This window comes from Anoplopoma fimbria, chromosome 23 (assembly GCF_027596085.1).
Source record: "Anoplopoma fimbria isolate UVic2021 breed Golden Eagle Sablefish chromosome 23, Afim_UVic_2022, whole genome shotgun sequence".
Lineage (NCBI taxonomy): Eukaryota > Metazoa > Chordata > Actinopteri > Perciformes > Anoplopomatidae > Anoplopoma > Anoplopoma fimbria.
Window position 1 is genome coordinate 14778566 of NC_072471.1, and position 21391 is coordinate 14799956.

The 21391-nt window shown below is 40.7% G+C and overlaps 2 protein-coding genes across 3 annotated transcripts; both read left to right on the forward strand.

Moving 5' to 3' along the window:
- Positions 1-547: 547 nt before the first annotated feature.
- On the forward strand, positions 548-14611 carry mapk11 (mitogen-activated protein kinase 11). Of its 2 annotated transcripts, none has more exons than XM_054624903.1 (12): positions 548-828; positions 6532-6661; positions 6758-6816; positions 7043-7154; positions 8506-8535; positions 9216-9263; positions 9354-9468; positions 9555-9626; positions 10026-10105; positions 10319-10397; positions 10572-10745; positions 11967-14611. In XM_054624903.1, the coding sequence occupies exons 1-12, from the start codon at positions 716-718 to the stop codon at positions 12038-12040; spliced, it is 1086 nt and encodes a 361-aa protein (XP_054480878.1). In that variant the 5' UTR covers positions 548-715; the 3' UTR covers positions 12041-14611. The 2 variants fall into 2 exon arrangements, with proteins under 2 accessions (XP_054480878.1, XP_054480879.1); XM_054624904.1 differs by lacking the exon at positions 548-828 and adding an exon at positions 4764-4881.
- A 2035-nt stretch (positions 14612-16646) lies between these two features.
- On the forward strand, positions 16647-21145 carry mapk12b (mitogen-activated protein kinase 12b). The gene is made up of 12 exons (XM_054624247.1): positions 16647-16976; positions 17867-17996; positions 18179-18237; positions 18320-18431; positions 18609-18638; positions 18941-18988; positions 19086-19200; positions 19301-19372; positions 19558-19637; positions 19943-20021; positions 20113-20286; positions 20939-21145. Exons 1-12 carry the CDS (start codon positions 16858-16860, stop codon positions 21001-21003), a joined length of 1083 nt encoding a protein of 360 aa, XP_054480222.1. The 5' UTR covers positions 16647-16857; the 3' UTR covers positions 21004-21145.
- Positions 21146-21391: the final 246 nt, after the last annotated feature.

Genomic DNA, 21391 nt, shown 5'->3' on the forward strand with positions numbered 1-21391 from the left:
AATATAATATAATATAATATAATATTATTTAATATAATATAATATAATATAATATAATATTATTTAATATAATATAATATAATATAATATAATATAATATAATATAATATAATATAATATAATTTAATATAATATATTTAATATAATATAATATAATATAATATATAATATATAATATAATATAATATAATATTAATATAATATATAATATAATATAATATAATATAATATAATATAATATAATATAATATAATATAATATAATATAATATAATATAATATTATAATATTATTTAATATAATATAATATAATATAATATAATATAATATAATATAATATAATATAATATAATATAATAAAACTGTCTGTAACTACTGAGACTTACTTCAGCCACAGGGAGGGGACTGAGGGAGAGAGAGTGAAATAGAGAGAGAGAGAGAGAGAGAGAGAGAGAGAGAGAGAGAGAGAGAGAGAGAGAGAGAGAGAGAGAGAGAGAGAGAGAGAGAGAGAGAGAGAGAGAGAGAGAGAGAGAGAGAGAGACTGTCACTGGTCGGTGCTGTTGCTCACACAGCAGCTCGGCTCAGGCAGCAGACGGCGGCCCGAGCCTCCGGTCCCATCTACCGTCATCTCACCCCCTTCATTTCCATTTTTCCTCTTCCTGTTCGGGCTCAACTCCTTTTTCCTTTTTCCTTTTCCCTGAAGCCGGCTCGGAGAAATGTCCGCCAGACCAGGATTTTACCGGCAGGAGCTGAACAAGACTGTGTGGGAGGTTCCGGAGCGGTACCAGAACCTGACTCCGGTGGGCTCCGGAGCCTACGGCTCGGTGTGGTGAGTGTGTGTGTGTGTGTCTGTGTGTGTGCAGGGCGGAGGGGCGAGGCTGCTCAGACACAACATCTACCCTCCATCGGTCATGATGCATCAGCACAGATGAAGCAGCTGTTGGAAACTGATTGTTTGGGGTGTTATTGTTACCAATTGTCATATTTACATATCATGTATATGTGTTTCAATATGCAAATAGATATGATTTATTTTTGTGTAGCCTTCTGCTGTCACAAAAGACACGCACACACACACACTAACATACACAAACGCACACAACCTCTAAATATGAGGAGCTTCCCTGCAGAGGCTGCTGTCCTGGGACTCTTACAATGCATGCCACATCTGGAAAGAGAAAACCTGGGCCCAGCTGCTCTCAGTGCCTAACATGATGCCAGTCTGACACCTTTAAACCTGCAGCAGGTGCATCACGCATGCATCATCATTTCACATGTATCATACACCTGTCTCCTCTCTGCATGACAGTGTGTGGATGCAGATATTTATACACTTGCAAAATGCAATGGCTATAATTTTGAGCCAATTTCGTATCAGCTGGTGGGATCAAGTTGCCATGGCAATGTGTCATGGTGATAACCTCCTCCGACAGTCAATATTAATTAAGCTGTAATAGCAGGCAGACGTTTACCTATAAGGAAATGTGGAGAGAACGGTTTGTGTGGCTGATCCTAGAGGGATTATCTCATTTTCAAAACATGAATAAGATGTTTGGATGATGGCAGCTCCCTGATGGCAGTGAGAAGTATCTGAAGTAGAACTGATTGATCCGGGCAACTGGGCCCAAACACTGAGCTATGAAGAGACACAACCAAACAATTTATAAGAAGCTTTGTAGACGTAAAACGAAGAATCCTTCTGGAAATAAGTGCTCTACCAGTTTGAAATTGCCCCTTTGTTAAAGCTTTATCCTGTCACCTGCACAGTAAATGCAGTCTTTGACGACAGCCCTGACTCAATATGCCCAACTGAGCCTTTCCAGGCTATGACAGAAAAACAAATGTGGGCCAGTTTTGCTATGCTGTATGAAGTCCAAATCCTGTGAAGCTTTGTACCAGGAGGATGAGAGAGAAGATTTAATGTCGGTGAGTCCAAATTTCTCCAGATGGAGCACTCTGTGCTGTTTAGGAGACACTCTGGAGTAGGTTGCTAAGTTTTGAGTCATCGTTTTTTTTGGCTTCCTCTGTGTAGGTGAAAAAGTATCACTAACTAACACTTAAAATTTGAGATGAATTCCCTGCATCTTATTCTCACTTTGGCCGGGATTGGTGATTGTCAGATCACAAACACTACAGCAAGGACACGATGTGAAGCTTACATGCTGCTTCCTGTTAAGTCCGATGTTAATTAAGACACTTCCTGAATGTGTTTGTCCGCTTGAGCCCCACTTTACGATTCAGGCTCCCGCAGGAGCATTTTGTGCGTAAACATCTTGCTGATATTGCAGGTTCAAAGCTCAGAATAGCACAGAGGAAAGGATAGCCAGATGAAGACGTTGCTTTTAGCTGTTTTCATTCACCCTAAGGAAGATTATTTCTCTCTTCTTTCTGGAGAAATGAACTGCCAAGGTTGAGGTTTGATTCCCATTTGGACATTTTGGATGGTGCAGTATCATCAAAGCCTCCATTCAATGGTACATAAAGCTTTGTCTTTTGGAAAAATCATTTTTGCCATAAAGCAATGTTGCTTTCACATTTGCTATTCATGATTTCTAAAGGCTCAGTCAATTTGTGTAAACCCTCAATTGCTGATTTTGGTAATAAAATTCTCTTGCCCATCTATTGCTCAAAATAGACTTTTTCTAAATTTCATCACAGGATCATGAATAGGACTGTTTTAACTCTGTTAATTATATAAAAGTTAATATATTTTTAATGCAATTGAACTCTCAAGTTACTGCAACTACCACGCAGTCTTTCCACATCATTGCTCTAAATCTTTGGGGTCTGGAAGCTTTGTCTTGCCACACAGGGAGTGATGTGTTTCCATGTGTCTGGTTTCTTTGGAATCATCAGAAGACCTCGAAGTGGTAGACGCAGATTATCCGGTGTATTTTCTCCTCCAGTTTTCAGCATCACACAGACAGTATGTGAATGCTGATCACTGGTGAAACGCCTAGACCTTACTGAAACTTTTTCTTAAATTATACATGCACACACAAAGGGTATTCCTCCGCACACCACCCTGCATCATTGCCCTGCATTGTCAATGTTGATCTCCAGCCATTGTCAGGAACTTTTCTCAACCGACTGGGGGATGGGTGTTCAGAATACGACATATGTATGCATGTGTAGTGATTGGGGGGTTAGGATCGTCCCACAGTCTCACCTCTTGAGATGCACAGTAAAACGGCTCTCATCATTTATCTCCTGGTGAACTCTCTTGAGACTGCGGACCTGAGGTCAAGGATCCAACAAGCTCATATAATCCATTATAGCTAGAGATGAGGAATTTAAAACCACATCGCCTTGGGAGACAGGGAACCGAAAGACATAGAGTTAAGACAGCAGGTGTAAGGGAGTATATTAGTAAGTAAGGTTTTAGAGCTGCTAAGTGCAGATACAAGAGAGAAAGGAGTCAGAAATGCAAAGCTAGTTTAATAATTTAACACGCAGTGCCTCTTGAATTTTGATAAGTCATGAGACAAAAAGTTTGGAGGGACTGAACGCTGTAAAATCCCCAGCCTAATCCAGACTCTTTGTCTTCTCAGCTTTCTGCCGTCAAACCCTAATCCCATCCCAAATATTCTCTTTTCTGCTCTGTGAGACAAAAAGTGGGCCAATTTTGGACCGGTCGAGACCAAGGCTGCTTTCATCTCATGTCACCATATGTAACATCTGTTCAGAAAACCAGAACTTTGGCATGCAGCCTCTCATTTGGATAGCTATGAATAAAACATCACTGCTTCATTTAATCCTGACAAAATGCAGTGTTGCAGAAAACTAGATCGGGGCTGTGTTGCTGCTGATGATATGAGTATTTGTATGTCATAAAGGGTGTGTGTGTATATACTTGACAGCATAGGGCTTGAAGAAATTGTCACACTTTGGGAAATACAATGATTATCTTTCTTACGGATGGTTCAATGAAAAGATTGATACCTCTCTGTCTATGTCAGTCCATTCAGGATAAAGCAGACAGTTAGCATAATTTAAGACAAAGAGTGGACACAGGGGGAAACATGTAGCCTAGTTCTGTAACAAAATTTAAGGAAGTCACTGCATCTAGCCAAGAAATAGTCTTCCACAAATCCCCTTGTAAACCAAGAAATTGTGTTGTTTTGTATGAATTAAACGCACAAGATATAAAAAGTGAGCTTTAGAGGTGCATGAAAGGTGGATTTTGCTGTTGTTGGACAGAGCAATGCTTGATGCTCCCCTATTTCCAGTCTTTATGCTAAGCTAAGCTAATAGGCTGCTGGCCCATAGCTTAATGCAGACATAAGAGATGTATCTTGTCTTGGCTCCTGGATGAATTTTAATGCATAAAATTGGATGCAAGAAACAAACCCTGTGGACAAAAATCTGTAGAATAAATTATAATTTCCTCTCCGTACTGGCAAGTCTATGCCCTCCCCCCATTTAAATATATGCAACCATATAGGTTTCACTCTTGATTATATCAGAACGAATCTCATTAACTGATAGGACCAGAACATGTACATGAAAACATGTACATCCTCTAAGGAAAAACAATGTACTTGAATTATCTCACATTGGTTATTAGCTTCCCCTTCCCCCTCTTCCTTTTTGAAACTGTCAGTGCATTAAGAGCTCGGATATAAAAAGAGACAAAAGAAGATGAGAGAAATCGATGTCTTGGCTGGGCCCTGTGCGCTGACAGCAGTGCAGTCATACCCATGTATGGAAGCTGGCAGGAAGGAAGGTATGTGTGAGGCAGAGAGGCCTGGTTCATGTCAGAGACGGAGGAGACTGGCTGCTGTCCTGGCTTAAGCCCGGCGGGGACATCCGGACTGGCAGCAGGCGATTGCAAGACACATGGATGCACACAACCGCGCAAGAGTGCACTTTACTCATGCATGTAAGCATTATAGGTCACCGTGAAATGATACTGTAATATTTACAAGGAGTTTCATACTGTGGAGGGAAAAAAACAGGAGACACGCATAATTTGGTGGGCACTGTCTAAGAAGACTACATCCTGTTCTTGCTGTGAACTGAATTGTGACTGTGGTTGTGATTGTGGTTTTCAGGAATAAGAGATATTGAAGGTTAGGTTGCTGGCTTCTTTCTAGTAGCACTGTCGCTGAGCAGCACTCAAAGAGAAATCCATTGCTGAAGAGTCAGTAATGCACCCACAATAGAATAAAAATGCTGTGCAGCAAGTTTTTTCACAAAATAAATCATTATATTTAATTGAATATACAGTGTCACTGTCATCGAAAACTGTCATTTTTAGTTGACAGCTGTGTACTAAAGCATTTTTTTCTTCAAATAGCTGTCAAATAAGGATTTCACGTGATATCATGAACTTTAGTTTTAGAGCATCAGCTGGGTTGTGGTCTCTCTAAAAGGACACCTTATTACTGAGAAATTCCTGAAGTGGCCCTCACACATTCAGATGAACTTCAAGTGAAAGAAGCAGGGGATTTTCCCTTTACGTGATCAGAAATCAGTCAGATAAACTAATGGTATGTTCCAAATATTAGAGTTAATACCCATGCATCGAGTCAGTTCTACATAAAAATATAGAGTATAAATCTTATTTTCAATGTTTCCCACTTTAAATGTCCAGTCAGTGTTTCACTTCTTATTCTATTACTGCAGTGCTGCGTAGTATTTCACAATTCACACCCATGTTTCCTTCCTGTTTGTCTGTGTCTCTGTTGGCTGTATTATTATACTACTGAGGTTGTTGAACAGACATCGGCATCACAAATGCAGCGGCATCAGAAAGCAGCAGTGCTCAGCGTTCGATGTGTGGAAACACATTTACATTTCAAAAGAGGCAAATTAAATACACTGCACTTTTACAATATCTGACATCCGCACCTCTCTTGTTCTACCACATCCTCTTTCACCATCTCCCTCTATTTCTGCATTAGTCGGTCTATCTATCTCTTTCCCTCAATCATTTAACACTAATATACACTCTCGGTATCATCGGCTGATACTAGGTCTGAAGAATAGTTTGGCATTTTGGGAATGATAGGGAATAATGATTGGAGACAGGGGGAAAACCACTATCCTGGTTATGTCCAAAAGAAGCAAAATTACTTATAAAGCCCACTTATTAACAAATTATATCTCATTTGTTTTGTTTTTACAGTGTGAAAAACAACAATTTGATGTATTTTTTTGCCTCGAGCCAATGTGCAGGACAGGAAACTGCGAAAAAGGTAGCCTAGCTCCTTTCCAAAAGTAACAAAAACTGAGGAAGACAACGCCAAGAAATTAACATGGTATCCCGCATAAAACTACAAATAATCATTCTGACACATTGCATTTCATACCAATCAAACAAACTAGATGTAAAATGTTGCTGAGTAGACTTTAAATGTGGTGGTAGGTGGATTTTCTTACCCTTTGAAAGAGCCAGACTAGCTATCTATCTGTTTCCATTCTTTATGCTAAGCTACGCTAACTGTCCCCTGGCTGTAGCTTCAAATTTACCATACAGTGGTAAATCTTATTAACTAACTCTTTATTTATTTTTGTTTTCTCTCTCTAGCTCGGCGTATGATGTCGTTTCGCGGCATAAGGTTGCGGTGAAGAAGCTCTCCAGGCCTTTTCAGTCTCTGATCCACAGCCGCCGCTCGTACCGGGAACTCAGGCTGCTCAAGCACATGAAACACGAGAATGTTAGTGCTCCTTATCAAAATACCCAGAGACGTGCATACTCGGTGCTCTGCATGTTTCCGCTCTGTTATTGATCAGCTCTGTCTCTGTCTCCGCAGGTAATAGGACTGCTGGATGTCTTCACACCTGCTGCAACATTAGAGGACTTCAATGAGCTGTAAATCTTTTATGCCTTTGTTTTTACTACAAGCCATAGAGCTGTCCACCTTTCACCAAAAATGCAATGATTCCGTTATTAGAGGGCAGGATGGCGGTGGTGGAGGCAGTCCTAGGGGATTACAGGCTGGTAGAGATGTCTTACGGTTGCCATGGCAGCATCACTGTGTTCTCCTCTACTGAGACCTCCCAACCCCCATTCACTCATGCACTCTCCCTGTTTCCAGCTACCTGGTGACTAACCTGATGGGCGCAGACCTCAACAACATTGTTAAATTTCAGCGGTTGTCAGACGAGCATGTGCAGTTCTTAATTTACCAGCTTCTACGCGGCCTCAAGGTAATTTACATCATCTTGATACACCTGCTGTATGCCATGCATGCATGATACATGAGTTAGCATGCAGATGGTGCACCGGTGATTCCCAACTGCTTTTGTCTGATGTACCACACAGCCCTGACAGATGTAGCACCCCTCCATTGACTCTTAGAGTAATGTCCCAATTAACTGATTTTAAACTATATGGTATTTCACACTATTTATTGTATAAAACTGGATATCATTACAATATATATTTTCTTTATTGACCTGTCAATGTGTAGATACTCTCTATAAATAGATATCTGTATAGGAATGCAGAATCTGTTGGTAGCATAGCAAGATTTTGGTATTGGAGGCGTTCTGATTTCCGTTTGTACTTCAAGTAGTATGACCAATCACATGGGAGCAGGCTTTGGTTGCATGATGGGAAACAGTCTATCTGGTGAGGGAAGGAGCTGGAAAACAATGGCAGAAATGCAATCTCAAACCCATCGGCTATCGTCTAACCATGATTTAGCTTTTTACTGGTTCAAATAAGCTGTAAACTGGCTACTTATAAACCAATCTTGTCTCTCAACACCAACTTGAGTCTCGCATCTCAAGTTACTAATTGGACCGTAAACAATGACTGTCACTGATCAGAGGAATTCTTGGTCGGGAAATGTATTAACACGTAATATGCTGGCTATGCCGTAACCGCAAAAATGTTGGCTGTTGCCCCCAGAGGCTAAATCATCGTCAGACTGATAGCCGATGGGTTGCAAGATTGATGTTTATGTTGCTATAGTCAAGTTTGCCATCAGTCTACTAATTTGGAAACCAATTATCCATTACTTTTAGTTAACTGTTTAGACTTCTCTTCCCTCTTGCTTACTAGTTTTCACAGGCTTTCAATCACAACAATGTTCAAGTGTTTCAGCAGACACTGAATCAAATCGTAATTTCAAATATTTGTTGAGCCACGATTTTTCCATGTATCCCTTGGCAACTGCTGACCCCTGGTTGGGAATAACTTTGGTATACAATGCTTACAGTGAATGCAGCCTGTCAGTAACCTTTCTGTCAGAATTTGGACACCACAGTCTATGTTGCACCAACACTTGCTATATTTATACTGAGTTTGACATTCTGTTATTTTTTGTGGATTCTGTCCAAAGCTTGCATGTTCACACTGAATCAATCCAGCAGCCGTCAGGGCCGGCTGTTCGGCCTTCACGGTTACCATGGGACAGACAAAAGCAGTCTCCCTTTAGGCCAGGGCTAATGTGGTGAACTGCACTGTTGACCCCTGTCTCCTTTTATGTGCTCTCTTTCCTCTCTCCTCTCTCCTCCCCCATCCTCCTGTCCCACCCCTCCGCCTGTCGAACAGTACATCCATTCAGCGGGATTGATTCACAGAGTGAGTACCGTCTCCTGCCCTTCTTGTCGTTTCTGACCATCAAGTTTGAAAAAAACATAACGGAACTTGCCTCGTTTCAAATAAAAAGAAACATACAGGTTTCCCCTTGGAAATATTCTAGAGGCCTTGCCGATATTTTTTAAACACATACACAGTTCAGCCTGACATTTTGGTATTTTTGGGGAAACTTTCTTTGGGGAGACTCTGTGATCTGCTCTAGATTTTAAGTTACAAAGGTTTGGGGATTTTGGCAACACTGTTTGGCAGCACAGCATGCTTGTGTATGGGTTGAACCGTGGATTAATGTCTATTAAAAAAACAAAACCTAGCCATTATTAAGAGATTGATGATAAACAACTGTTTTTGAATTGTGCATGCAAAAGTGAGGTTGTAGAAGAGCATTTGACATGAAACTTTAGAAATAGTGAATATTTACTATTTGGACACAAATAGAAAAGAAAATTAAATTAATTAATCGCTGTATTTTGGTTTGGTATTCTTGAAATTAATTTATACGAGTGTGCTCTGTTTAAATGTTAAAATGACCAAAAATGGATTCCAAATGGAAGCCGAGTGGTTTATGCTGTTTTTATATAAATATCCCTCCCTCTCTATGCAGACACATCCTCATTTGAATCATGTTTGTCTCCTTCTTTTGTCTGCTTTACTATCTTTCCCAGGACCTCAAACCAAGTAATGTGGCAGTAAATGAGGACTGTGAGTTGAGGGTAAGACTGACCTTCAGTTCAAACTTGCGAATCCTTCCCACTCCAACCCATGAACTCCATCGGTTAAAAAACTGTCTTCCTGTCCTGTAGATCCTTGACTTTGGATTGGCCAGACAGACGGACGACGAGATGACAGGGTATGTGGCAACTCGCTGGTATCGAGCGCCGGAGATCATGCTGAACTGGATGCACTACAATCAGAATGGTAAAATGCCTATTAACATTTAAAAAGCTTTTTTTTCCAAATGCAAACTCATTTAAATAACTAAACCTCTTGTTTTTCTGTTACAGTTGATATTTGGTCAGTGGGATGCATTATGGGAGAGCTGCTGAAGGGAAAAGTCCTTTTTCCTGGCACTGACTGTATCCTTTATCAGCAGGGCGAGAGTCCACTGCAATTTGCAGCTTGTTTTCCCCTCTTAGCATCAACCTTCCATTACCTCTTTAATGTGCCCTGTGGACATGGACCTCTTGTGGATTTGCATTACAATCCCGGGTCTTTCTGAAGGGGAGGTGATTCAACAGAGAGAAATGGGGAATGAATGGAAGCGACCACAAAAAGCTGAATTATCTAGGTTGTTGTATTCGGTGTCTAGAGCAGAGCTAAAACACGTTTGATTTACTGATCTTTGTGTGATGTGGTACACTGACTAGAAAAGAACTCTATGCAGAGCTTGGCGAGTAGAGTTCCTGCGTTTTCATACGAGACAAGATAATATGATGAGTCAAGTCATGGCAGCCCTTAACTTCTCCTGCACTAAGATATTGACCAGTTGAAGAGAATCATGGAGGTGGTTGGGACTCCAACACCCGACCTGTTAAAGAAGATCTGCTCTGAACATGTAAGAGACTAAAGAATAAATAGAGGGGTGATTGGGAAAAAGAATTCGTTGTAATATTGCTTTCACAGATGCAGGCAACCTGCTCTGATTGATTAGTCACTCTATTGACAAGCCTGTTGATTGAGTAGTCAATACGTGTGAGGGTTGGGGTGATTGATCACTAACAAATCATCCACATTGTCACAAGAGTTGAACGTTGGTCTCTATTTTCAGGCACAGAAGTACATCCAATCCCTGCCCTTCATGCCCCAGCAGGACCTGGAGAAGATTTTTAGAGGAGCAAATCCACTGGGTGAGTGATGCAGATTGGATTATCAACTTCTTAAATTCATTCGAAAGGCTTTGAGAGGCTGCTAAAGCTCAAGTTGTTCTCTGCATATTGCAAACGAGTAATTCAGTTATACGCGTTTCGCCCTTTGGGTTTAAACATGTCTCCAACCACTCTTTGTGTCTCTGTCTCTGTTAGCTGTCGATCTAATGAAGCGTATGCTGGTTCTGGACTGTGATGGGAGGATCTCGGCCAGCGAGGCTCTGTCCCACCCTTACTTCTCACAGTATCACGATCCAGATGACGAGCCAGAGGCCCCGCCTTACGACCAAACGTTGGAGAGTAAAGACCGAACTCTAGAAGAATGGAAAGGTGATATATGATTAAAAACAGTGTATAGCGCCATGAAACACTTCTTTCCACTGTTGTCCTTGATCAACCCGGTCTCACTCCCAACTCAGACCGAGGCTTGGTCAGTGCCCCTCAATGTCTGATGCGGCTTTCAATTAACTCTAATGTAATCCTTTATTTTTAGACAGTCGGAGCAACTTACGTAGTTTCAAGAGTGAGATAGTTCACACAGGGTTGACGATGGAGAAGGTGGTTAGGTCGAACAAACACAGGGACCTTTGTCTAGGAGACTGCTATTCATGTCCTGCGCGAAACTAAAAGTAAAAGCTGACATTTTGAAGTGTTAGTTGTTTGTCACGTGAGTCTTTACTCACGTGAAACATTAGTCACTCAATAATGACGAGAGTGAGTTGAGTTAACATCTTCCACGTTCTTTTCCTGAACTTAAGTGGTTCATTTGAAAAGACACTACGCATGTAACGTGTGGAAACTGACCTGCATCACTGCCATGTCAAAAACTGACGCTAAAAGGGTACCTAAAACGTCATACTTTGAAGCTTAGGAACACTGATCAAGCATCGGTATTTATCGAGTTGGGAGTGAGAATGTGTTGCCTTGTTTCCAACTTATAAATGGCAATTTAAGATGTACACATATGGTCTACTTTTCAATTTCTTTAAAAAGAAATGCACTCACTTTGTTTTATTAACAATTTTAAAAGGGCAGTTTTTGATTTGCAGAGAGGAAAGTTGCACAAATTGACGCCACAAATCCAAAGTGAGCTTCGAGTTGCAGAGCTTTTGATGATTTTAAGCTTGCATGGCTGTTGCAAGAATGTGTACTACATCACCAAAGTAATATTTGAGATATTTAAATATGTCATTTCTAACATCATGAATATGATTACGTTTCATTTCAGTAGGGAGTTTTATGGTTTGCGAAATGGCCCAGAGCTGATGTGAGTCATGGTGGATATTTTCCGCCTGCTTTGCATCCTAATTTTGAGTTTCTTTGATAGACCAGTGTACCAAGCAGAACAAGCACGATTATAAAGGCACCAAATCAAAGCTTGCACCAGAGGACTCTTGGTTTATATATGGAAGTATCCTGTGCTGTGACAATGACACTTGAAGGGAGTGTTTTATGCCATTTCAGGTTTTAAGCAGGTTTAAAAAACAAATCGTAAACAGAATTCCTAACATGATTTCTTTCGCTTTTTTTCTCTCTCATGTGTGTGCTTAGAGTTGGTATTTGAAGAGGTGAACAGTGTCAAAGCATCCGGCAGCAAGACCGATAGCCTTCAGGTGGAGCAGTAAGCCTTTTTCAGCTCTGCCTCAACCCTAACCCTGCATAAGGACCAAGTACTCAATGATTGGGAGAAGAAAGAAAAACTCTGCATTCCCTCTGCTCAGTGTGACTGTGTTTGATTGCCTGTCATGGGTTTATTTGAGCAGCGGGGGCAGGACGGTCTCCACGGGATCAGATGCACACATTGCAACTTACAGGGAGCATTTTAGAATCCGATAGAAGGAGCTTCACAGTCCAGAAAGTTGCTTCCCCTTATGTTTCCGCTCAGTGAGGGTAAAATGAGGAACCATTCAACATCAGGGATTGCAGAGGGCATGAGGACTCATACGGGGGAGCAACTTTACGGAACTAAACTGTGTTTACAGACTGGTATTGAAGGACGAAAAAAAACTGCACACTAGGATTTCCAAAGCAACTACATCTGGTCCCTCGTCATGACAAATGCCATAAGCAGTCAGTGCTTTCATATATGGAATTCATGTTTAAAGGCTTGCAGCGATGCCACGTCATGTCACAAGAGCAGCTTAGCATTTAGCCTGCGTACTACTGCATGATTTTTGTGCATTTTATTATTACAAAATATAACTGGTATTGTATTATATAACCATTAAGACTGCTTATTGCATATGCCACGCTGCTATAAAAGCAGCCCGAGGATCAGAGAGAGGCATTATAAGGAAATGTGACCAACTTTCAATCTGTTCTATCTTTATAATTAAAGTGCATTGAAAAAAATGATATTAAAGCAAAGAAAAACGACTGTTCTTCCTCGGATGAGAGTCATCCTCTCCTGCTTACAGAATAGTAAACACCAACTGTGCTATTAATTATCAAGGTAATTAATATATGCCAAAGCTGGAGCAGCATGACTGTGTTGCAGGTCTGTGTTTACAGTGCAACCGCGCTTGTCATATACAGTTTCAGCTGATGGCTGATATCTGGTCACCTGTTGGTTTTAGAAGCGTTTCATCAGGTTTCCATAGTTCTATGTTGTGTTTTTTAAAGCCCCAGTTTGTGTTTACAATAGTTAGGATTACAGGCATTTTGTAAACTGTTTGAAAGCTGTGGTGGATAATAAGATATTAGCCAGCTTCATGCAAGTAATGACTGGTCAAACACTCAACACAAATGATGCAAGGTGTGCACATTAATTAGTGATCATAGTATAAAAGCACTGGGGATGTTCTTTACCTCGCTTGTGCGATTTCCAGTAAAACTGAACTACATAGCTTATTGCAACACTTGTACGCCCTCACATGCAATATTTGTACAAGCAGCATGAGCTATCCACATATTCGGATTATCACAACAAATGTCTGACTTCCTCACTGACATTGTGTCACTCATCTTGCAGCAGACTGGAGTTTTAGTTCTACAAATGTTTTGCTGAGGTAGGAATAATCTGCTTGTGTTAACCCACAGTGTGCAGAGCCAACAGGTTTTCCAGCTCAAGGCTGAAGGTCAAGGCAAAATGTCAAGAGGAAAAAGAGGACAACGCTGATATTATGAAATCTAGAACTAAATAAAAATAATATGATAAAATACAGTGTGTGTAATGCCTAAAGGGTTTCAGACAACTATGAGCATTTTAATGAGATATACCTCAACATCCGGGGTGGTTTGCTTACATTTTAGTCAAGTGAAGGGTTCATTGACTGATGCCAGTTGACATTTTGGGAGAAAAACACAAACTGTATTAATTAGGAGCTAAAAGGTTCATAATTCAGGAGCACAAATAATTACAGTTTATATATTCTCACACTTAATCTGTCTGCTATCTGGACACAAGTTGGATAGCAGTTGTAAAACAGATATAAGTTTTCTAAAACCTGACCCTCTAATGCAAAGTAGCAGCACTAGTAGCTCTTTAGATTAGCTAAAGCCCATCTGAGGTTTTATTTTGCGTCAGATATGAGATGAACAACGGAATAAGAAGAAAACCTAGCTAACTAGCCTAGCTAGATTTGTTAGCCAGCTAGGCTAAATTCAATTGTATTTTATAAGGTTTGTGTGTTCCTTCGTGCAAGTTAAACTGTGGTTCCATGGCTTGTCCCACTCAAGTCTAACCAAACCAATGAGATTATTTCTGCCTAAAAGAAACAATAATACAACTAAAATATAGTTTTTGAAGAACACAAGAAAGAAAACCCACTCTTAGCTATTTTTTCCCTGTAATTTTTCTTACTGGAGTGCTAAATGTAGCCTTTTGTTCAAGTCGTCCATTAACACTGGATGCAAAATATTGAATTTACAGTCCAACTGAATCAAACATGTCTTTCTCAGTCATGTCAGTGTTAGAGCTCTGAATGTTCAAGTGTTATGTGCTTATGTGGATGTTGTATATGGGGTGGATTTGAATAGCTAACTGCAAATTGAATGTATCCGTATACTGTATGTATGTTACAAGTTAGGTGTGTCTTTTGAATACATGGCGGCATGAGAATTAACGTTAGCCATGAGTTTAAAATCACTGAACTGAATGTCAGCTATCAGTTTTCAAATGATTTAGATGATTTTCTCATTTATCATGAACGAGTAACGTGACTTGGCAAGTCTTCAACAAAATAAACAACATCAGTTCCGTTAACTCTGTTTGTCAGTATGTTTCTTGTCTTATACGTTCTCTGCAACATTATGTCTTTTTGATATACAACATGGACAAAAGATTTGACACCTCCATCTACATCGGCCTACTTTTGGATGGAAAGGATTTTTTACCCTTGTTTCCCTTCTTCTAATTATGGCAATTATGTCAAGTGTGAATTGCATGTTTCCACCTTTATGGCAACCGTTTTGGAATGGCCCTTTCCTGTTGCTTTAAACGAGTTTCATAAACAGTTATTCCAGTATGGTGAGGATGCACATGAATGCCCATAACAAGGCCCTGACCTCAACCCCATCCAACATCCATTGGATGAATTGGAATGCCAACTGCAAACCGGGCCAATGGTGTACTGAAACCCATGGCTTTGGGGTGAGATGTTCAACAATTACATTTGCCCACATAGAGATTAGGATAGTGTAGTAAAGTAAAGTCTAGTCTGGTCTAGTTACGTCTCGTTAGTAGTATAGTATAGTTTGGTAAATAGTAATAGTATCAAAGAATAGAATACTATAGTCTAGAACAGTATGGTATAGTATAATACAATAGTATAGTAAAGCACAGCATAGTATATAATAGTATAGTATAGTAGTACAGAAAATAACGGAATAATATAGTCTATACCATATTCCAGTCAGTATGGTTTAGTATATTAAAGTAGTAAAGTACAAGATAGTATAATCTAGATTAGAATAGTCTACTAAAGTATATCATAGAAAAACATATAGTCTAGAATAGTATGGTTATTGTAGTATAGAACAGAATAGTTTACTATAGAATAGTATAGCACAGAATAATGTAGTAAAGATAAGCATGGAATATAATTGTGTAATGTAGAATAGCATAGTATATATATAATATATAGTACAGCATAGAATATAGTAGTATATTTTAGTATAGCATGTCACAATATAGCACATGGTATAGTTTAGTATTTAGTATAGTATGGTTCAGTATAGTATTGCATAGTATAGTAACACTGTAATGACACCAAAGGAAATTAAAAACAAGATGATTATAATCAATATCAAATGTAAACAGATTATAAAGCAACAAAGACACATTTTTAATGGCATTCTATTATGATCATTAATGCAAAGAGACAGGCTTGTTTGCCAACTCAGCATGAATATCATTATAGGAATATTTCAAGTGGAGTATTATAGAGTAGGCCTTTAACGTGAACCTTAGGGTGGGCAGATGTTTTGTGGCTTCCCCCCCAACATTGTAGACACACCCATATACTGCCCTGGCGACCAGGAGCCATGATTAACAATGTGTGTGTGTGTGTGTGTGTGTGTGTGTGTGTGTGTGTGTGTGTGTGTGTGTGTGTGTGTGTGTGTGTGTGTGTGTGTGTGTGTGTGTGTGTGTGTGTGTGTGTGTGTGTGTGTGTGTGTGTGTGTGTGTGTGTGTGTGTGTGTGTGTGTGTGTGTGTGTGTGTGTGTGTGTGAGTGTGTGTGTGTGTGTGTGTGTTTGTGTGTGTGTGTCTGTGTGTGTGTGTGTGTGTGTGTGTGTGTGTGTGTGTGTGTGTGTGTGTGTGTGTGTGTGTGTGTGTGTGTGTGTGTGTGTGTGTGTGTGTGTGTGTGTGTGTGTGTGTGTGTGTGTGTGTGTGTGTGTGTGTGTGTGTGTGTGTGTCTGTTTGTGTGTGTGTGTGTGTGTGTGTGTGTGTGTGTGTGTGTCTGTTTGTGTGTGTGTGTGTGTGTGTGTGTGTGTGTGTGTGTGTGTGAGTGTGTGTGTGTCTGTTTGTGTGTGTGTGTGTGTGTGTGTGTGTGTGTGTGTGTGTGTCTGTGTGTGTGAGTCTGTGTGTGTGTGTGTGTGTGTGTGTGTGTGTGTGTGTGTGTGTGTGAGTCTGTTTGTGTGTGTGTGTGTGTGTGTGTGTGTGTGTGTGTGTGTGTGTGTGAGTCTGTGTGTGTGTGTGTGTGTGTGTGTGTGTGTGTGAGTGTGTGTGTGTGTGTGTGTGTGTGTGTGTGTGTGTCTGTTTGTGTGTGTGTGTGTGTGTGTGTGTGTGTGTGTGTGTGTGTTGGGGGTGGCTACCCTGCAAAGCGCTCAAGTGGTCCACTGGTTCATCTGGAGGAATTTGCGCCGCACCAAACTTTCCACTCCGGGACGGACTGCGCGTCTTGGTCGTTCGGAAATAGAAAAAAAAAGAAATACTCAGTTCGTTCACATGAGCGGACGGAGCTGACCCACATCCTGACCTCAGCTTTGTCCAGTCGGTCCGGTATGGCTGTGCGGTCCAGGACGGGATACTACCGACAGGAGGTAAACAGAACCGCGTGGGAAGTGCCGGAGAGGTACAGGGACCTGAAGCAGGTCGGGACAGGAGCCTACGGGACCGTGTGGTAAGTAAAACATCAGCTTAATAGATCAGACTATTGGGTTTATGCTATGTAGGACTATTCAACGACTTTACCAAATGCATTTACTAAATGCGCTGTATCCTTTCGTATTTTCAGAATTTTAATTTGCATTCAGCACAGATGTATACAGCAGTGGTTCTGTCTAAGTAGTCTAGCGGTATTTTAAGTATTATACATAAAGAAATCACAATAAACTGACCCTCTTCCCAATGCATGAGAAACAAACAATACACCTTATGACTAATAAAGGATTATCTTATCTTATCTTATCTTATCTTATCTTATCTTATCTTATCTTATGAAAGGACCATGTTAGATAATTTAATGAGCCACCCTTAACTTGTTTTATTTATGTAAGTGTTTTTTACCTCAATACCTTACTTCTACTTGAGTAATCTAGTAATATTCCTGCAGCAGCAGTACTGCTGGTGTGGGATATTTTGGTCAGCAGTATCACCACACAGCTGGCTCTACAGGGCCTCCCTCTTTCTGCATTGTGTTGTATGGATGAGGGTCAACAAAGAGAACAACCCCCCAGTCTCATTGTTGGAAAAAGTCAAAGAGCCCGAGTTAAGTGTATATAGAATGCACCACTGCATTGTCTTCAGTCACAAACAGACAGCAGACATTGTGTCTTGTCATAGCAAGAAAGGCACATGTGTAATTAATATCCTTAATTCGGCACTGTTTCATTTAGATGCTATTAATAACACTTGTTACATTTCCTTATAGATATCAAATAGCACCCGGGAAAAACGTCTATAGTGATGGAATTTGGACACAACAGTTGAGTTTTTAGAGGTGAAATTGTTCGTAACCTTCGTAAGCTTTCTTTTGAGTTACACAAGACACCTCTTATTGGTCTGTTTCAGTTCAGCATGGGACCGCCGGATGGGGACGCAGGTGGCCATTAAGAAACTTCATCGGCCCTTCCAGTCTAAACTTTTTGCCAAAAGGGCCTACAGGGAGTTGCGACTCCTCAAACACATGAAGCACGAAAACGTAAGAGCGCATTCCGAAAGACAAAAGAGGAAAAAGTATTTTAAAGCTGTACAATGCATCTTCTGTGTTGTTGTTTTAAAAAAAAAGGGGAATAGAACTGCAGAATGAAGCAGATAAGACAGGTTGAAGGTGGAAAAGAAAGCTATTTTAATCATATTTTTGATTTCATTTCTCCTGATCAGGTAATCGGGTTGATGGATGTTTTCACTGCAGAGATCGCATTGGACCGCTTGCGTGACTTGTAAGTTCCCGAGTGCTGCTGACTATAAAACCGGTTGTTATTCCTCTGGAGTGATCCGACTCCTCCTATCTCGTCCCTGCAGTTACCTGGTGATGCCGTTCATGGGCACTGACCTCGGCAAGCTGATGAAGCTGGAGAGATTGTCAGAAGACAGAGTGCAGTTCCTCGTCTATCAGATGCTGAGAGGACTCAAGGTGAAAACCATTACTGACACTGATACATGCACATTGCAGCATCCACACTGTATCTGTTAGAGCAGTGTTAATTATTGTAAACTTGATTACCACGTCTCCTCCAAGTAAGGGTCATACACTTGTTTCGGTGAGTTGAGCTCAAGTTGCTGATGCTGTCTGTGTTTCCTCTCTCCTCAGTATATCCACTCTGCAGGGATCATCCACAGGGTGCGTGACCTTTGACATTTCAGACTATGAGCTTTGGGGGTGGGGCTCTTGCTCTTTTTCACACTCAATCCCATTCATCCTGATTCCCACACAGGGAGCTTTGCTCTGTGAGCTCATTTCCATGTCTTTCTTAACTTAAGACTTACGCTGTCTGTTTCATTTAATGTTGATGATTCCATTTTAAAATATTCTTTTTGTCACGTACTTTGTTACCCAAAAGTCTCTAGGTGTTAAAAATATAACATATACTTTCTGATGACTTCCATCACTCACTGTTTAACTATTTTCTTGACCTTCTCCAGGACCTTAAACCTGGAAATTTAGCCATCAACCCGGACTGTGAGCTAAAGGTACTCTAACTTGACATCAAGGCGTTTTAATGTGATCATCCCATACACCTACATATTTCCATGCAATAGCTCTTTTTTTCTCCCCCTTCTGCTTCAGATTCTTGATTTTGGCCTGGCGAGGCAGGCCGACGCGGAGATGACCGGCTACGTTGTGACGCGCTGGTACCGAGCACCCGAGGTTATCCTCAACTGGATGCACTACACACAAACGGGTAAGACATAGTCACGTTTTGTGTCAACAGGAGTGGAGGAAAAAGGCAAAGAGACCCAGTTTCACAATGAGAGAGCTGATGATCTTTTCTCTTGTTGCAGTGGATATTTGGTCGGCAGGTTGTATCATGGCAGAGATGCTGCTGGGGAAACCGCTATTCAAAGGAAGTGATCGTATCCTTGACTGTCATCAACACCAACCTGGTTTTGTCTTAATCATTAAAGCATTTAATTACCTATTTTCCTGTTTTTCTTGTCCATACATGCTTACACTAAAGCATTATAAATGGAAAAGAAAGCCCATATTTGAAAGGTAAAAATCCATACAACAGATAATTCTTAACCACAGCTACTGCCAGACCTGGACCAGCTCAAAGAAATCATGAAGATTACAGGAACCCCAGCAGCTGACTTTGTTGTGAAGCTACAGAGCCAAGATGTAAGTCGCACCATGGGGTCGGACCGACACGTTTAATATTCACTGGGTGCACTCACTGCCTGTAAAGTTGAAAGCTGGTTGTTTTAAGTTTGTAGCTTACTCACAGTCAGTTTGATGATTTCATAATTGTTTCAATGCTTTCTAGCAGTGAGTGTTTGATTGAAGGTTTTTGCTATGAAATGGTCAGCATAAAGACAATAAGTATCAAAACAAAATCTTGTCCATACCCGACTTCTCTCAGACTTATGAAAGTCTCTTAGCACCCCAACCTCTCTCATCCTTCTCTCCACTTTCTCTCTCGACAGGCCAAAAACTACATCAGAAGTCTGCCAAAAGTTCCAAAAAAAGACCTGCATTCCCTTTTCTCCAAAGCTAGCTTGAATGGTACGTACAGATCTCTGCTTTCCAGTTTAGCCAGGTGTCGTTGACACTAAACCCAGTTTTGCTGACCTTGACATGTATGTGTGCACGACAGCGGTGTGCGTCCTGGAAAAGATGCTGCTCCTGGACCCGGAGCGGAGGGTGAGCGCCTCTGAGGCGCTCGACCTGCCTTTCTCCAGCGAGTACAGAGATGCTGAGGAGGAGACGGAGGCGCTGCCTTATGATCAGACCATGGACAACACGGACCTGCCCTTGGACCAGTGGAAACGTAAGAGAGAGGGGGCAAGGGGTAGAGAGACTATGTGTAATGAATGAAGTGTAGTCCATAATTCTGCAGTTCCCCTCAGCTGTACAGAGCCTTTTAGCCTATTTAGCAGGTTGTTTTGGTTTAAAGCCTGCAACTTTAATGTTTTGGTTCGCTCATTGACCTTACTTTCAGCCACACCGGCTGTTTTTAGTGAAAATGTTCTGATAAACCCATTGAACTTTACCTCCACCAAACAGCAGTCAGACAGAGTTTGCAACTAGCTGGTGAAAAAAAGTGGATATTTCCCTTTCGGAGTCGGTGGAGACCAAAGCGGAACTAAAGGGAGAGTGAATATTGGACTTGCATTCATCGGGTCACCTGAAACACATAGGTTTAAATCTTTCCTCTCCCTTAAGGGACACCTAGTTTTGTTCATTTGCAGGTCATATTCAGTGTTGTTACAGTACCTGCTGTTTGCCAGAGGAGGTCACTGCAGATATTTGATACTTATTTTACCATGTAATGATACACAGAAGGGGGCGTTTACTATAGATACAACAGGAGAAATAACAGTAAAAAACTGTTTCATAAGTTTTGAACTTGGATGTGAAAGTAGGACTGAGACTTAATTTAGAATGGCTGATTTGTAATCCTCTCTTTTGTGTTTGTGCAGGTCACACTTTCACAGAGATACTGACCTTCAGGCCGCCCAGGGACACCAGAGAGACGTCACTTTAAGAGCACACACATACACACATTGGGCACACATACACATCTGTGCCCAAAAACACTATGTTCTTGTTGACTTTGCTTGTGTTTGTGTACGAGTAATAGATATGATTAGTTTGTTAAAGTTTCAATAAATGTGATATGCTCAGTTGTTAAGAGGCTCAGTTGTGTGTCAAATTATTTATCCATCAACCATAGGCAATATATACAAATACATAATTCTACTGCTTCCTTAAAGTCAGTCTATCCATTATGTGGCAGCTTTTTTTTTCTGTTTGCATTTTGATAATTTATGCTGATAATGGATGTATTTCAGGAACAAAGGGCGAGGTCAAACATTGTACAGTACAAAGGTGAATGCTGGTAATGCAGAAGTGAATAATGATGTCACGCAAAT

Excerpts from the sequence above, each read along its gene's own strand:
- mapk12b (XM_054624247.1), top strand. The coding sequence starts at position 16,858 with ATGGCTGTGCGGTCCAGGACGGGATACTACCGACAGGAGGTAAACAGA. Across the intron at positions 18,432-18,608 it reads AGATGCTGAGAGGACTCAAG|TATATCCACTCTGCAGGGAT; the intron begins GTGAAAACCATT and ends CTCTCTCCTCAG. Across the intron at positions 19,638-19,942 it reads TGAAGCTACAGAGCCAAGAT|GCCAAAAACTACATCAGAAG; the intron begins GTAAGTCGCACC and ends CTCTCTCGACAG.
- mapk11 (XM_054624903.1), top strand. The coding sequence starts at position 716 with ATGTCCGCCAGACCAGGATTTTACCGGCAGGAGCTGAACAAGACTGTG. Across the intron at positions 6,662-6,757 it reads AGCACATGAAACACGAGAAT|GTAATAGGACTGCTGGATGT; the intron begins GTTAGTGCTCCT and ends CTGTCTCCGCAG. Across the intron at positions 7,155-8,505 it reads AGCTTCTACGCGGCCTCAAG|TACATCCATTCAGCGGGATT; the intron begins GTAATTTACATC and ends CCTGTCGAACAG.